The 16,761-nt window shown below is 41.4% G+C and overlaps 1 protein-coding gene across 1 annotated transcript in view; it reads left to right on the top strand.

Moving 5' to 3' along the window:
* The window catches only part of LOC149456626 (tyrosine-protein kinase Fer-like), a gene marked incomplete at its 5' end in the record, with an annotated part of 188,293 nt that overhangs the window by 159,993 nt on the left and 11,539 nt on the right, over positions 1-16,761 (top strand). Inside the window, one exon of the mRNA XM_089684752.1 lies at positions 14,430-14,552. Within this exon, the coding sequence (XP_089540878.1) occupies positions 14,430-14,552 (123 nt within the window). The remainder of the gene's footprint in view (positions 1-14,429; positions 14,553-16,761) is intronic.

The raw sequence follows: 16,761 nt of genomic DNA, 5'->3' as shown, positions 1-16,761 counted from the left end.
GCTTCTCTTAACTGCTGCTGACTGTCACTCATCTCTGTGTTCAGTCTTGCCCTTAGCCACAACTTCAAACTCTGCTCCGCTTGTCAAAGCAGTGCTTAGCAAGTATTAACCTGTCCCTGTATTCGCCAGTGACCTTTCTGTTGTAAAATATCTTCACATTCTGTGGGGAAAATATATTTTTCATTATAAAGAATAGATTAAAACTTCCTTCCATAAGGCTTAGAGGCCAATCACTCTTAAACATTCTTTTGCAGTGCATTAATGCACTGACATTTGTTATGGCATGCTATACTGCATTAAGGCAGCCCATTCATTTTGCTAATACACTACAAAGGATAAAAGAGTGGGCATGACTTTTTTGTTTTTCCTTTTTTTTGTTTTTTTATTAATAAACCTGTTGTGTGTTCAGCTTCACAGTGCTAGCAGGTGTGTTGCCATGTATTGGGCAATGGTCGTAAATATTTGCACTTTAGTGCATGTTGCCCCAAGTGGGAATGGAGTCCAAAAGTTTCCGTCACTCTCCAATCTATCCTTATTGGACAATTTTCAAATGAGACAAATCGAAGTTGCAAGGAATGAATTGTGGATTGAAAATTAAACATTTTAGTTTCTGTCTTGTGTTTTTAATAAAACACCTGTTTTCAAATGCTTAATATTTCTACTCTACACAATCAGCAGTTTTCAAACAGTGTAATCTGGTAAAGTAGCAGAAAAATTAGTAGCACCCATACCAATCATTTTAGGTCTAATCATAGACAGTACACTTTCTGCATTTTCTAAAAAATAACAATAATCCACTCTTTCATTTGGTTTCATGGTAAATCACTAAACTCGACAATGGTCACTCACTGCACAGTAAATTTCAGTATTCCTTTATTGTCTATTGAGAAACAAGGACATTATAGAAATCTTTAAACATTTGGACTATATTGTTGCCTTCAAGCAAAAAAAAAACTGTTAAGCCAGCTCCACTTCAAATTGTCATGCCTCAGTTTACTAGGCGGATGGATGCCCTCAGTTATTCTGAGAAAAACAATCCTAATTACCGTATTTTTCGCTCCATAAGACGTACTTTTTTCACCAGAAAATATGGGGGAAAATGTCTGTGCGTCTTATGGAGCGAATACTGACAGTCCTCCACCTGTCACTGCCGCCATGTTAGGAGCAGCGGCTGTCCCGTCCCATTGCAGCCTGTCACCGATGCTCTCCCTGCCTTATCCCTTCTCTCTCCGGATACTGACAGTCCTCCACCTGTCACCGCCGCCATGTTAGGACCAGCGGCTGTCCCGTCCCATTGCAGCCTGTCCCCTCCCACTGCAGCCTGTCACCGATGCTCTCCCTGCCTTATCCCTTCTCTCCGGATACTGACAGTCCTCCACCTGTCACCGCCGCCATGTTAGGGCCAGCGGCTGTCCCCTCCCACTGCAGCCTGTCACTGATGTTCTCCCTACCTTATCCCGTCTCTCAGCGGGCTGTCCCCGCAGCTCTTCATAGCAGGCAGTCCCCCGCCGAACCCAGGTCTGCCGGTCCGCCCTGCAGGTGTGGCCTGTCCTCGGAGCTCCTCCCCGCTCCTGGCATGTCTGTGTACTGCTCTCCATGCTCTGCAGTCCGGTCCGCAGGTGTGGCCTGTCCTTACAGCTCCTCCCCTTTCCTGGCATGTGTCCATAGTGCACTCCCTGCTCTGCAGTCCGGTCCTGTGCAGGGGTTATGGTTATTTATTAATTTTTTTTAATTTAATTTTTATTGTTTTAATTTAAAGTGGAACTCCTGCATCTGAGCACCACAAACCCAAAACACAATTTACTTTATTTTTTTATATATATTGTACATTTTTATTAAGGGCCAAAGCCCATTTTTCAAAACAAATTTACAACAACACTTTAGCTGTTAACATTGAAAGAGAATCACATTCAATAGAAAGAAGAACATAAACAAAATAAAGTGAACAAAGTAAATAGACAGCATGGTAAACAGTACAATGCATAAGTACAAAACAACATAAACTTGCACATTGTTGAATCACATTATTTGTCAGGAGCTTAGCAAGTAGACAGGTGTCTGAGTTATATAAGGGGCGTGGAGGGGGGAGGAAGTCTACTGAAGGGAGAATGATCCCATGGTTCCCAAATAGATCTAAAATTACCCACTAGAGCTGTATGATATTCCATTTCTCCGATTTCAGAGATCGCACTTAAAAGATGATTTAGTGTGGGGGTATCGACTGATTTTCAGTGTCGTGGTATCACCCGTATAGCAACCATCAGAATGTGTATTCCCAACCTTTTAGATCGTTACGAAATACCCTTCAATGCTAGCCCCAGGAGGTAGTGTAATAGGTCTAAGGGAAGGTTAACATTGAGCACTTGCTCTAAGATCATCTTAACCTTAGCCCAATAACCCGTAATCTGTGGACAGAACCAGAAAATTTGCACCAAGGTGCCTGTTCCTCCCACGCACCTCCATCACCTGTCAGACAGATTTGGGTTGATCACATGTAATACTACAGGGGTCTTGTACCAATGCATTAATATCTTATATAAATTTTCTTTGTACACAACACAACAAGAGGTCTTAGTAGCAGAATCCCAGATCATCTGCCAACATTGCAAAGAGATTAGGCATTTAAGTTCTTCTTCTCATCTCTTCATATAACGGTGAGGGTTATCAGTAAGTGTTAGGGAAGAGCTCAAGGCATGGAAAAAGTGACGAAATTGTAGATGGGTATATCTGGCTGTCACAGGCATTATGGGTTTCCACGCCAAAATCTCAATTGACCGAATCCTTCGCGAAGCTGGATTGGTCAGATGACGGAGTTGAAATATCCCATTGGTTGCCCAAGAGCTCATCTGTGGGAAAGACAAACTATCTGGGAGCTCTGGTTTATACAAAACATTCAACAAAGGAGAGCATTCAGACAATAACTGTTGGGATTTCACACAGGTCGACCAGATTTTGAGGGTGAATTTCATAGAGTCAAGCATAGGGGGAGGAAGAGACAGGAGTAATGCATAATAAAACAGGCGTAACAATAAGCATGTGTGGGTCGGATAAATATATCCTAATTCTATCTCTGCCCATCTATTCTGAGGTTTTTGTGTGAACCATGATAGTGTTTGTTGCAAAGGAGTGGCTAGATAATATTTTGTTAGATGTCAGGAGAACCGTTTTTCGCTATTCGAGGCTTTCTGGCATGCCAAATAAATCTAAGAAACTCTTGCTGTAGAGTGTTTAGTTGAGCTTGTGTTATTGCCACTGGGAGGGTTTCAAAAAGGTAAAGAAACTTTGGTAAAATTGACATCATTAACACATTCACACTGCCTATTAACCACTTGCCTACCAGGCACTTATACCCCCTTATTTACCAGGCCAATTTTCAGCTTTCAGCGCTGCCGCACTTTGACAATTGCACGGTCATGCAACATTGTACCCATATGAAATTTTGATCATTTTTTTCTCACAAATAGAGCTTTCTTTTGGTGGTATTTAATCGCCACTGGGCCCTTTACTTTTTGCGCTATAAATAAAAAAATTGCCAAAAATTTGAAAAAAAAAAAAAAGTTTCTTTGTTTCTATTATAAAATTTTTCAAACCGGTTATTTTTCTCCTTCACTGATGTGCATTGATGAGGCAGCACTGATGGGCACTGATAGGCGGCACTGATGGGCACTGATAGGCAGCACTAAAGGGCACTGATAGGCAGTACTAATGAGGTGGCACGGATAGGCGGCACTGATAGACAGCACTAATGAAGTGTCACGGATAGGCGGCACTAATATACAGCACCGATAGGCGGCACTGATAGGTGACACTGATGATGGGTACTGATAGACGGCACTGACTGGCATCACTGCTGGGCACTGACTGGCACAACCGCTGGGCACTGACTGGTGGCACTGACTGGCAGCACTGCTGGGCTGCACTGGTGGGTGGCACTGGTGGGCAGCACTGGTGGGTGGGCACAGGTGGGTGGCACTGGTGGGCACAGGTGGGTGGCACTGCTGGGCACAGGTAGGTGGCACTTCTGGGCACAGGTGTGTGACATTGCAGAGTGGCACAGGTGGGTGCACTGCTGGGTACAGGTGGGCGGAACTTGCGGGTGGCACTGCTGGGCACCGATCATCAGGGCACTGATCATCAGTGCCCTGATGATCGGTGCCGATCCCCGCTCTGACAACTGCCGGTTCTTGGCAGTACTTTCCTCACGATCTGACAGCGTGAGGAAAGTGCAGCCGAGAACCGGCACTTGCATTTCCCTCTGATCAGCGTGTCATTGGACACCGCTGATCAGGTGGTAAAAGGCCGCTGTGATTGGCCTTTTACCACATCACGTGATCAGCTGTGTCCGTAGGACACAGCGATCACGGAGATCGCCGGGTGCGCGCCCCCTGGGGCGCGCAGGAGAGCGTGTTCTGGTGGGACGTCATATGACGTCCACTCAGAACTGGCCGGCCGCAGTGCAGCCGTCATTGGGCTATCTGCGGTTGGCAACAAGTTAAGGATATCTTATAAGCATCCCACTGGTGTAGGAGTGCATAGATTTCACAAAACAGTGAGGAATAGTTAGCCTTAAACAAATGAGCATAAGTTGGGGTTATATGGGTGCCAAGATATTTAATAGATGTTATGCACCAATGGTAAGAGTAGTTTTGTTGGAGCAGTGAGAGATCTTGGGATGGGATATTGAGAGGTAGAGCTTCCGTTTTTGAAGTGTTTATCTTGAAGCCAGACAAGTCACTAAAAGCTTGTAAAAGTTTATGTAAAGCGGGCAAAGGCAAGTGTGGTTTTGTGATGGTCAATAGAGCGTCATCTGTGAAGAGTGAAAGTATATACTCCTTCCACCTCACAGTCACTCCCACTATGTCAGGGTGTGCTCTGATCGCCACTGCCAATGGTTCAAGGCATAACACAACTAGGATCTGGGACAGATGAAACCCCTGTCTAGTTCCGTTGATCATGGGAAAGGTGCCAGATGTGGCAAAGGGAAGCTTAACCTGTGTTGTAGGTCGTGATTACAGTGCTGTAATTTCTCTAAAAAAAAAAAAAAAAAAAAAAAAGGCCTTTGTATTCCTACATGTCACAGTAGTTCAAACATATAGGGCCATCCCAACCAGTCAAGTGCCTTCTGAATGTCTAGACTTAACAATAGAGCCAGTGAACGCATGCCATTCAGTATATCCGCCAAATTGATCGAATGCCTAGTGTTATCATCTGCCTGTCTTGCCAAGATAAATCCCACCTGATTGTTGTGTATGATTTTGGGAAGTAAAGGAGCCAAACTATTAGCTATGAGTTTTGTAAAGATTTTATTTGTGTTTAATAATGCTATGGTTCTATAGTTAGCCGGTTTGGCTCGTTTAGGAATGACTGTGGTATGAGAATGTTGGAACTGCGAATGAGGTTCCTCTCTGCTTAGCAGGGAGGAATAAAACTGCAATAGGGCAGGACCTATTTCTGCGATAAATTGCTTATAATATGTGTAGGAAAACCCGTTTGGACCTGGCGCTTTGTGCGACGGGAGAGCCTTAACAACTGCACATAGTTCCTCCATAGTAATGGGTGTTCAAGAGTAGTCTATCTTCCCTTTTAAGTTTAGGGATGTGGAAAGCTGAAAAAAAAAGCATCAAAGGCATGTCTATGGAAAGTGGGGTGGATGTCTGGTGATAGACAATTATAAAGCTTTCGATAGAAGTCTCTGAACACTTGGGCTATCCGTTGAGGGCAAAATGTGGGGGTGCCATCTGTTTGAAACATAAATTCAGGAGCGGAAGTAGCCGAATGTGTTTTCAGTTTATTAACCAACATCTTATGAGGCTTATTAGCGTATTGATAGAATTTCTGTCTCATCCAGAACATTTTCTTCACTATAGAACTAGCTTAAAGTGTCTTAAGTTGATCTTTACGTTGTACCACTAAATGAAGTTTAGGTAAGGAGGACGAATCAATAATTTTTGTTTTTTTTTCTGTTTGGGATAATTGAATCATAAGGTCAGTTTGCTTATGGAGCTGGGATTTCTTAAGGTGTGAGCTTTCCATTATAAAACAACCCCTAATAAACGCTTTATGAGCTTCCCACAAAGTTGAAAATGCTGACAGATCCATTATTGAGCTAAAAAAATTCACGCAATGCTTTTGAAATAAAAATATTGACACTTGCTTGATGTAGGAGAGTGTCGTTCAAGAGCCAATGGCATGTACGCGAATTTGGTCGATCTACAAATAGATCTAAAGCCAAAAAAGAATTATCTGACCATGAGTTAGGGATAAGATCGGAACCCACTGTCTAAGTAGGGGGGCTTAAAGTAAAAAGTAATCTAATCTGGTGTAGATATGATGTACTGGGAAGAAAAATGAAAACTGCTTAGCATTTGGGTGTTGTACTCTCCAAATATCAAACAGCTTATGTCCCGTAATCCATTGACGGAAGGAGGTGGTTTGTTTCAAAACAAGTTTTGAAGGCAGTTGGCCCCTAAGGAATCTTCTATCTCTTGCGGGGGATATAGCTAAATTAAAGTCTCCACCAATAATCGTGAAGAGATGTGAGGATGCTAAAAGTGGAGATATAGAGTATCAAAAGAACACCAATTGATTAGTATTGGGAGCGTATACATTAATAATTGTAATATAGATGTCACCATATTGACATTGCAGTTGTATAAATCTGCCCTGGTTGTCTAGCACAGAGGATAACACTTGGATAGGGCAACCTTTCTTGATAAGAATAGCAACACCTGCTTTACCAGAGCTGTCCATAGCGGAGTATGCTGCAGGAAAATGCTTAAGGGCAAAGTTAAATGAGCTTCCCTTTTTGAAATGTGTTTCCTGGATAAGGATAATATCAGCTTTTGACTGATGGAATTCCCTAAGAGCTATCAGCCTCTTCCTCATTGAATTTAGACCTTTAACATTGCAAGAGTATAGTCGTAAAGACATGTTGGTGTGTTATGAACATGAAGCAATTGTATGCAGGGTGATATGACAAATAAACCATGCTGTTCTAACAAACAGTAACACAAAAAACAATAACTAAGGAAGACGCATCCAGTGCGTCTCAGAAAAACTAGCATACACAAAATAAACAAATCTAAAAAAGATTTGCAAACCTAGTAGGATACCAAAATATGGAGGAGGCCAGAGCAACCGAGGCCACTCGGACATCCACAGCAATAGCTGTAGATGTTTGGGGACGACATAGGGAGGATGAAGATCAGGCAGTAACTTCACTCCTCTCTTCCATATTAAACTGCAAATAACAGAGTAACATCAGAAAAGATTCCGATAGGATATCTGATTTAGCCCAAAAAAGGATATCAAATTGGCATGCAAGACATGTCAACAGACATTGAGTCTTAGCAGAAGCTGCGATGTGCATGATGTCATTGGGTATTAGAAGATAACCGGGAGACAGAAGATCATTGTGGAATTGGAAGGCGTGTTCTGTTTCTGGATCTTGCCGGGGTCCACATCTTGTTAGGAGTGTTGACCTCTCTTAGCTTTGGTAGGGGTAGTGCTAAATCTTCATCCGGGAGAGGGGGCAGGCCTAAGTTATGCAGTAATGCCTCTCCTTCTTGAAGAACTCTGTGTGTTGAGTGCCATCTTTGGTTACAGTTAACCGTAACGGAAAGCCCCATCTGTATATAATGCAAAGTTTCTGAAGATGGAGAGTAAGCGGACCAAGCGTACATCTCTTAGACAGTGTGATAGGGGACAAATCACTATAAATTAAACATTTTTCCCCTCTAAAGTTAATCGAGGCTGTGTTACGCGTAGAATTCAGCAGAGATTCCTTACTATCATAGTAATGAAACCGGACAATGATGTCTCGGTCTCGCTCCCAGTAGAGGTTTTGGGACAAGAGAGCGCTGAGCCCTATCCATTCACCAATCTATGTCCAGGGCCACTGCGGTAAATAGACCCCGTAAATAATCTTGCAGATCAGCGTCACCTATTGACTCAGGAATGCCGCGTATACGGAGATTCTGTCTCCACACCCTATTCTCCAAATCTTCTTGTAGCAATTGCAGCTGGGACATCTGTTGTTTTAGAGTATGATTGTCTTCCTCCAGTACATGCACATACTGCACCAGATCATCAAATTTGGTTTCTAGGTGATCTGTACGTTCTTCCACCAGTGCTATCTCCCCTCTGAGTTCCTGAGCTATTTTCCCCACTGCAGCAGAAATAGTATGGGACAAACTGCAGAAGACCCTGTAACTTATCCAGAATGTCTGCTGTGAGATAGGGGACAGGAGAAGGGAGGGATAATGCAGAGTGCCGCGTTACCTCCACCTTGCAACCTGTGGGATCATCTGGTTCTGCCATTGGGCTGATGTGATCACTCGCGGGGGTGCGGCCCATGACACATACTTATCCATGTGTGTAGGCCGCAGATGCCTGACGGGCAATGGAGGGTATTTCTGAAGCCTGATTTTGCCCATGGGGATATGCAGAAGGTACCGAATCCAATGCTTGTGCTCTTCTGAAGTTGTCGGTTATCATGTGCTAGAAAAGGGAGCGGGGTTAGTGTGTGACTGCCATCTTCGGCCTCCTCGCATGTGCCCCTAAATTTTCTTTATTTTTAATATTCAGAGCAAACTCGCCCATCTATCCATGTCTCCTTTTATTTTGGTGAGAAATCACTTTGAATAACACCTCCTAGCATTTGTGGGTATGGCAATCACCATCTTGAGTAAGGGCAGATAGCTCGTGTAGCATTTACTTCCTGGAATCCATTTGCCCCTAGCTCAGGCATGCAGGCGGTGGGGGGGGGGGGGGGGGTTGGGGGTAGCTAAGAAAAACTCTTCCCCTACTGAAGACTCATGGGATGTATGACACCATTTACCTAGGTTTGGAAACCAGTAAGTAATTGAAGAAATGTAAAGAAAGGATACAATAAGTAAATATGATATACCTTCCTATATATTTACTGTTGCTAGAAATGTAAATATTAAAAATCGTCACTGCTGCTTGAGAGTGAAGATTCTTTTTACCAGAAGTGATGAAATTCCCCTTCGTTTCCCTCCTTTTTTTTTTTTTCCTTTTTATATGTGAACATATGACCTTTGTTCTCAGCTGCATAAACTGGGCTGGGGGTACAGACTGCATAGAGGCATGCCAGCAGGAGGCAGAAAAACTGTAGTACACTGACCTTCCCAGTGAAGAGCTACAAAGGGGTCCTTGTCCACACAAGTCTGACCACTGGGGTATGCGTCCAAGTAAAATGCAAAGAAGAAAATTGACCACACTGGTGTGGATGTGTTTCTATGCCTAGCGTGGTCAGGTTGAAATGGGAAAGCAGGAGGACTGTTAGGATCACCAGGTATTTTACACAAAGGAAACAATGTAAAGCATAGAGGATACTTTTCCATACAAGTGCATGGTACAGCAGGCACATATCAGGAGTATAAAATATCGGGGTTATATACACTGGAAAGATACCTTTCTGATCCAATATGTAGCCAGCTATATACAGTACCTAAAAACTTACAGTAAAACTAGTTTCTTCATTGATTCTGCTGTAATATAATGTAATAAAGGAAAAAAGCTAGGACTTTTAAGATCGTAGACACCAAATACCATACATTGACTATATAGTGAGTATTATTATTTTCTACAAAATCTTGTTGTATTTTGTATTAACATGGAGACAAAACAAATTAAAAAAAAAAAGTTTTATCTAACTTGTGTGATTTCTTAGTGGCACACACAGAGTCCCAATGTTTCTGGCCTTTTTGGGCAGTAAGGGAGTTTTCTTGAGCTGGGTTTTTTATTTTGCCTCTCCTCGGTTCCATCATCCAGCCCCAGATGCCCATCATCCAGTCACAGTACATCTTGCATTTAGCAAGAGGAATGCAAAGTTTTTTCTAAATTGACAGGGTGGAGAGTGAGTGCCCCCCCTCATTGCTCTACACTAGCCAGTTGTCTCAGCTACAGTGCCAGAACAAGATGGGAAGGAGCTGTCAGCAACATCGAAAGCATTTTTACAGTAAGCAATAGCCATCCTTTAAGATGGTCCTCTTTGGAGATGGCATCAATGGCTTGTGCTGCTCTTAAAAATAAATATTTTCTGGAGTTCCACTTTAATATTTTCTGCAATTTTATTTAAGTTAATACATACTGCCATGAAGGTCCCCTTGCAGGCACTTTGTATTATAGGTTGACAGCACACTGCCTCCATTTTTCAGATGGAGAGTATAAGCATACATTCTGATGCACATTGTGAAGGAAATGTGTAAATTCTGTACAAAATTGTATTCTATTTTGTATGCTTTGCCTATGTATCGTACACTGCACTCCTTGTGCACATGGCACTAATGTTTTCATTATGTTTGCATTCCATTCCTTCAAGTCCTAATTAGAAATTAGTCTGCCTATGTAGTGCCCCTTGTTACCATAAAAGTACAATTGTAATATTAATGTGAAACCTACATAATCATGTGTATAAAAAAAACTTCAAATGCGTCGAATAAACAGAACAGTGATTTGGAAAGATGATGAGTGTATCTTTTTGTGTCTGTTCCCTACTGCAGTAGTTATTCATTTGGAACCACTAATCAATATGAGGATAGGAGTTGCCTATCTATAAACCTTTTAGTATTAATGTCTAGAACAACATTGCATGGGTATGTCCTAATTTTGACACCATTGGGAAGCCTACCATGAGATGCAAACAAAAATATAAAAAGGTGAAAACTACATCCCATTAGAGAAAAGTGGCAATTGTTAAATTAGAGCTATCCTCACCTTGGATCCAGCAATGCAGAGTCCCAGAGGTACAGCTGGCCCCTGACTTTTTCGGGCTGCGGGCTTCTGTGTCTCGAATGCTGACTGCGTTCATTGACCAGGTCGGGGTGATGTCAATCAGGGTTGGACAGGCAGGTAAGTAACTTTATTCAAGCAGAGACAAATCAAACGTCTCTTCTGCAATAAAAATCCTGCCTGTTTGCCCCTTTTTTGTGCTTTTACAAAATAAATGTAATTCAATTAGAATGTTTATGTACTTTTACTAGGGGTATTCCATGTTACTAAATGGCGTGGCTTTTTCACAGACCGCCTGCTTCCAGGGCCAATCGCTTGCATGTGATCACAGCATGACAGATTACATGCAAGTGGGTGCAATTAACTCTGGAAGCTAACCAGCGGGGCTTTCAATGTGTCTGCCTACTCACAGCTAATTGCTGGCAGGGTGCAGTCTCAAATGTGAATGCACTCTTAAGCCAGCCATACATGGATTAAAATTCATCCGATTCACCAGGGAGCAGCCAAATTGTGGTTCATGTATGGGCAGGCTGATTGTACCAAAGTCGATCCATCAATCAACTTGGGTACAACTAGCCTGTGGAATTTTTCTACATGTGATTACTGCCAGTGACTATAACCACTAGCAGTAATCATTTTGTTCTGCCAGACAGCCAGAATCCCCCACCCCTCACCAGCAGAATACAATAGGGCTGTGAGAATGAAGTGAGTAATTTTCTTTCCTTCCACCCATGGTGGAAGGAAAGAAAATTGATTCATCTATAGCTTGCCTTGGTCAGCTTACACTCTGTTCTTTACACGCTCTCAGATTTAATATATTAAGAACAGTAAAACACTGGCAGTGCAGTTGACAATCTTGTTTGTGTGTGCCATTCATTTTTTTTTCAGTAAACATTTCTGTATTCACTATTCACAATTGTTAAAGTTCTCTGCCTCACTTGTGCTGCTTTTAGAAACTTAATTGCATATAACGTCTATACCAAAAAAATTACTTCAGTGGAAAGCTTTAAATTACAGCTTGCCAAAGTTTAAAGTAAGTGGGTAAGCAGACAAGAAAACAAATGCTACCTCCAACTGCACATTAAATGGGCTTAATTATGGGCTATTAAATTTGAAAACTAATTGAGCGCAGCTGGAAAGGATATTTGAAGTGTGCACTAAATCCTCTGACGTCAAGTAAGTTAACATGTTTTTGCTGAAAATTCTGCATTTAATATATAGTACAAATGAGCTTATCTGTGTACTAAAAACTGAAGAATTCTTATTTGAAAACACATTTTTCTTTTGAACCAGGTGTCTTGCTTTTTTTTTTTTTTTGTGATAATCTGGCTACAGATCCATAATTGGTATGGCCAGTACAGTTGCCTTGTGGGATATTCCTTGTATTTATTGTGACTTACAGTTATGTTTTGTTTATGTGGCATTAAACCCAAAACCAAAAATGTAATTATATTGCAGCTTACCAGTCCTTAGATGTGGTGGCTGCATTAGATTTTTTTCTCCTTTCCCTCTGTTTTCACCTGGTGATCTGGCCAGTAACACACCACCTTTGTTTGAGTGCCCCCACTCTGAGTGAAGGCACATAGGGGGTATGATGGATAGCAGCAATGTCAGGCTGGGGGTGGTGTTTAGATGTACTAGTAGAATTAAATAAACTAGCAAATTGAAGCCAAACTCCACTTAATACTAAGCAGTTTTTTTTCCTTTTGGGACAAAAGTTTTACATAAATAAAAGCTGATCATTGTAAGTACCCCTGCCAGTGTTAAATGGCATGCCTTCTCCCTGTAACTGATACGTCTGCATGGAAACTTACTTGCTGGATCATCAGATAATTTTAGAAGGAGGAAAGCCTTAAAAAGAAAACTAAAGCAGCCATCACATCTAAGCATTGGTAAGCTACAATACAGCAAACGTTACCTTTTGGGTTTAATACCGCTTTAAAGTGGAACTACACTTCATCTGAGCACCACAAACCAAAAATGCTATTTAATTCATTTTTAATATTCAGAGCAAATTCACCCTTGGCATCCATGTCTGCATGCTTTAAAGAATATGTCTTGTTTTGTGGGGAAAAAAATGTAAGCCTACGTGTACATACTTAAAGCGTAAATTCATTCTCTGTCAACAATGACAATTTTTAATCCTTATGCTGCTAGTATCAGTAAATAGATAGGAAAGGGTATATCTACTTGTTTTAAACTTTTTTTTTTTTTTAGTTACTTCCTGGTTTCTATGCCTAGGCAAATACTGTCATGTATCCCAAGTGCCTTCAGGAGGGGAGGAAGGGCTTTCTCAGCTAAGCTTACCCTCACCTGCTTGCTTGCCTGAGCTAAGTGCAGATGGGTTCCAGGAAGTTAATGTTACATGAATCATCTGCCCTTACTCAAGATGACCACTGCCAGAAATGCTAGGCAGTGTTTAAGTTATTTTTCAGCACAATAAAGCATGGAGAATATTAACAGTGAATTAACCGCTTTAGCTCTGCCCCACAGCAGAAATACTGCTACAGGGCGGCAGCTGTGCACAAAATCATGTATATATACGTGATTTTGCTTTTCTGGGTAGGGGGTGCACGCACCCTACCTGCTCCACCATTCACGGGCACATCTGTCAATCACTGTGTCCTGGCCGGTGCTTACTCACCAGCGCCTGGAGTCTGGAAAATGCCAAGCTTTGAATGGTTAAACAAGTCGTTTACAATACCAAGAAAATAGAGGAAGATAAAAAACCCATAAATGACAAAAGTTGATGTTAGTAGTTTGTGAATGGTTTTGAGCTGAAAACTAGAAACTCTGAAACCTGAAAGCAGCCATCAGAGATTCCATATCCTTATGTAGATAGCAGGCTTTTTTTATTCTGTTAAACGGGTAGATAATGGCCACCGCCACTGCTCAGGGCTTCCTTGTGTATGTATATCAACAGTGTGTAAATCAACTGCTCTGCTGATTGCACACTATTAATGTTTACTTGTCCTCCTTGAATGAGTAATTTATCTGGTCACCTCCTTCATTCCTTCCACCAGTGTCATCTTGCACATTCACTGCTGCATGAATGACCTGGGACTGACATGTAAACATCAGTAGTGGTCAAACATCTGCGCTGTTGATATTTACATATTTGCTTGGGGCAGCTGTAGTGGCAAGCAGGGAACACTTATGCTGTATACCTGTAAGCATTAGAACAAGCAACCAGTCAAAGCCAACGTGTCATCTTTTATTTATGCTTTTTTCCCTCCTATATTTTAACCTGAAGATCCTGCCACTTCTGTCCTAGGGTAACAACTGAGCAGAGCTGAATGCAGAGTGTGTGCTGGGACACCATAACACCTCCCTCTGTTCTCCATAACAAGTGGAGGTGTTTGTAGTCAAGAGAGCAGGGAGCAGTGCTAACTGACAACATTCCACAAATAGATAATACAGGAAGTTATTGGCTCACAAGATTTCTGGCTGGATAAACAATTTTTTTTTGCACTTGTCAAACAAATATAATAACATGCTTTTAATGGTAACAGACTAAAGAGGAGCAAATAATAGAAATGTAATGTTAGAGAATACATACACCTTAAAGGTTGAATAAAGTGTGTCCTTTTGAGATCTTTAGGAAACCAGATAAATGTTGATTTCATATACTTAATAGTTAATTGTCTGAGAAATAATTTTTTTTTTCGTATCAGGACGATACAGTTCAGAGAGTGATGTTTGGAGTTTTGGTATTCTTCTCTGGGAAACCTTCAGTTTGGGAGTGTGTCCTTACCCAGGAATGACCAATCAGCAAGCCCGGGAACAAGTCGAAAAAGGTAAAGTACAGTGTTTTATTTTAAAGTTTACTGGATCTAACCCAGAACAGTTTTTCAGATGAGTACTGAAGTCACATGCCGTATGATTTTTCTAGGTCAGTAACTCAGGAAGCATTAAAGCCAGAGACAACAAGGCAACTAGGATTTTCAGAATGAGGCAACCCCCATTTATCTCTCAGTAGTATTATAGCGTATCTAAATCAAAAAACAAAACTGTAATATATTGCAGCTTACCAGGCTTACATGTAGGTGCCTACATTAGTTTTTTTTTTCATAGGCTTTATTCCATTTTTCTCCTGATGAATTTGCCAGTAAAATGCAACCTGTTCTAAGATCACAATGTAAACCATAGGCTGCTGATTTGAACTACAAACACCTCTCATCTTGTCATTTCCGGTATGCTTGGGGGTGGGGTGGGGTGGGGGTGTTTAATAGCATCCAAAAGATTGTGGGGAAGGCAGATGATATTTTAAAATTCAGAGCACAGGGATTTACAAGGACACATTTCCTGCAGGATCATCAAAAGTGTAATTAGCCTGAAAAATGAAAGCTCACATAATAATGACATCTAACTTATACAGTGTGTTCATAAAGTTTTCAGACCCCATTCACTTTTTTCTATTTTGTTATGTTGCAGCCTGATATAATTGTTTAAATTCATTTTTTTCATATTAATCTATACTCAGTACCCCATTATGGCAAAGTGTAAACAGAGTTTTATGAATGTTTGCAAATTTATGAAAAGGAAAAACTGAAATATCTCATTGGCGTGAGTATCCAGACCGTTTGCAACAACAATATTGCTCGGGTGCTTCTGATTTCTCGATTGTTGATCGAGATGTTTCTATACCTTGATTGAAGTCCACCTGTGTTAAATTAAAAGCCCACGGAGAGTCCTTCAGGTGCTTTTTTGCAAACTCCCAAGTCGGCTTTCATGTGTTTTGCACTGAGGAGAAGCTTCTGTCTAGCCACTAGCCGTGGTTGTCCTTCGGGAGTTTTCTTACATCTCCATCTCTGGTGCTCAGTCAGAGTGCCCATCGGGTTCTTGGTCATCTCTGTTTCTAAGGCCCTTCTCCCCAGTTCAGTTTGGCTGGACAACCAAATCTGGAAGAGTCCTGGTTGTGCCAGTCTTTTTCTTGTTCAAACATTTTATTGGGTTTTAAAGGTGTAAGGCATACAACGATATTCAAAATACGTTTACAATAAAGATAAAGGATTAAGGCATGAGGCCTAATGGCTGACAGTAAAGGTCGAACTATTGTAAATATAGGAGAAACCACAATGAGTAAGGGAGCATAATACTAAATCAAAGGAGCAGGGTATTGCTTGATGGATACAAATGGGTGGTACTCCTAGAGCATACGGATGAGTTCCTTGGAAGGTGAAGATAAAACAATTGAGATAATGTGAACAGTCAGAGAGAGAAAAAGGAAAAGAAAAGAGGAGGGGGGGGAGAGGGTAACAGACAGTGTGTGTGACAACCAGAACAGTGAGGGGGACTTGGGACCGGACCAAAGCTCCGGACTACCATCTGATGGAGGAGATTAGTAAGGGAGGAGCAATGATTCGTCAAAGCTCCAAGGGAGGAAGTGATCTACCCAGGGGGACCATACTGACAAAAATTTATGGACAGTGTCTGTGATGGCAGCTTCCACTTTAGCATGTATCATAGCCTGTGTCACCTTATTTCGAACCGCCAATATGCACAGAGATGGGGTTTTCCAGTTTTAAATGTTTTTGCAAAGGGTCTGAATACTTATGCCAATGTGATGCCTCAGTTTTTCCTTTGTAATAAATTCACAGGCAGTTATCAAATTCTATTTTAACTGTGTCATTATGAGGTACAGAGTTTAGATTGAGGAAACAAAAAAATGAATTTAACCAATTGAAAAAAGTGAAGGGGGTCTGAATACTTTATGAATGCGTACTGTACATCTAACAACTAGTAAACTACAACACATTTTATGTTCATTTTTGGATTTAGATGTAGATTAACGTGAACCTGTGCTCAGATCTTGCACTATAAAATATGTTCTATATTATTAGCTAGCAGTAAAAGCACCTTATATCTTTCTTTCTGTATGCCAGTGGTGGTTGTATAACTTGATATAGGGGGACTCAAGTGTGGCCCCTGATATCGCCAAAGGGCTGTACATAATATTCAGTAAATGCATTGCAACAGAAAGATGTCTGCGATCATGAAACAGGA

This window comes from Staurois parvus, unplaced genomic scaffold (assembly GCF_062004578.1).
Source record: "Staurois parvus isolate SC_StPar_1 unplaced genomic scaffold, SC_StPar_1.0 ptg000354l, whole genome shotgun sequence".
Taxonomy (NCBI): domain Eukaryota; kingdom Metazoa; phylum Chordata; class Amphibia; order Anura; family Ranidae; genus Staurois; species Staurois parvus.
The sequence above is the reverse complement of the archived record's forward strand: the minus strand, read 5'-3'. Positions and strand labels throughout refer to the sequence as shown.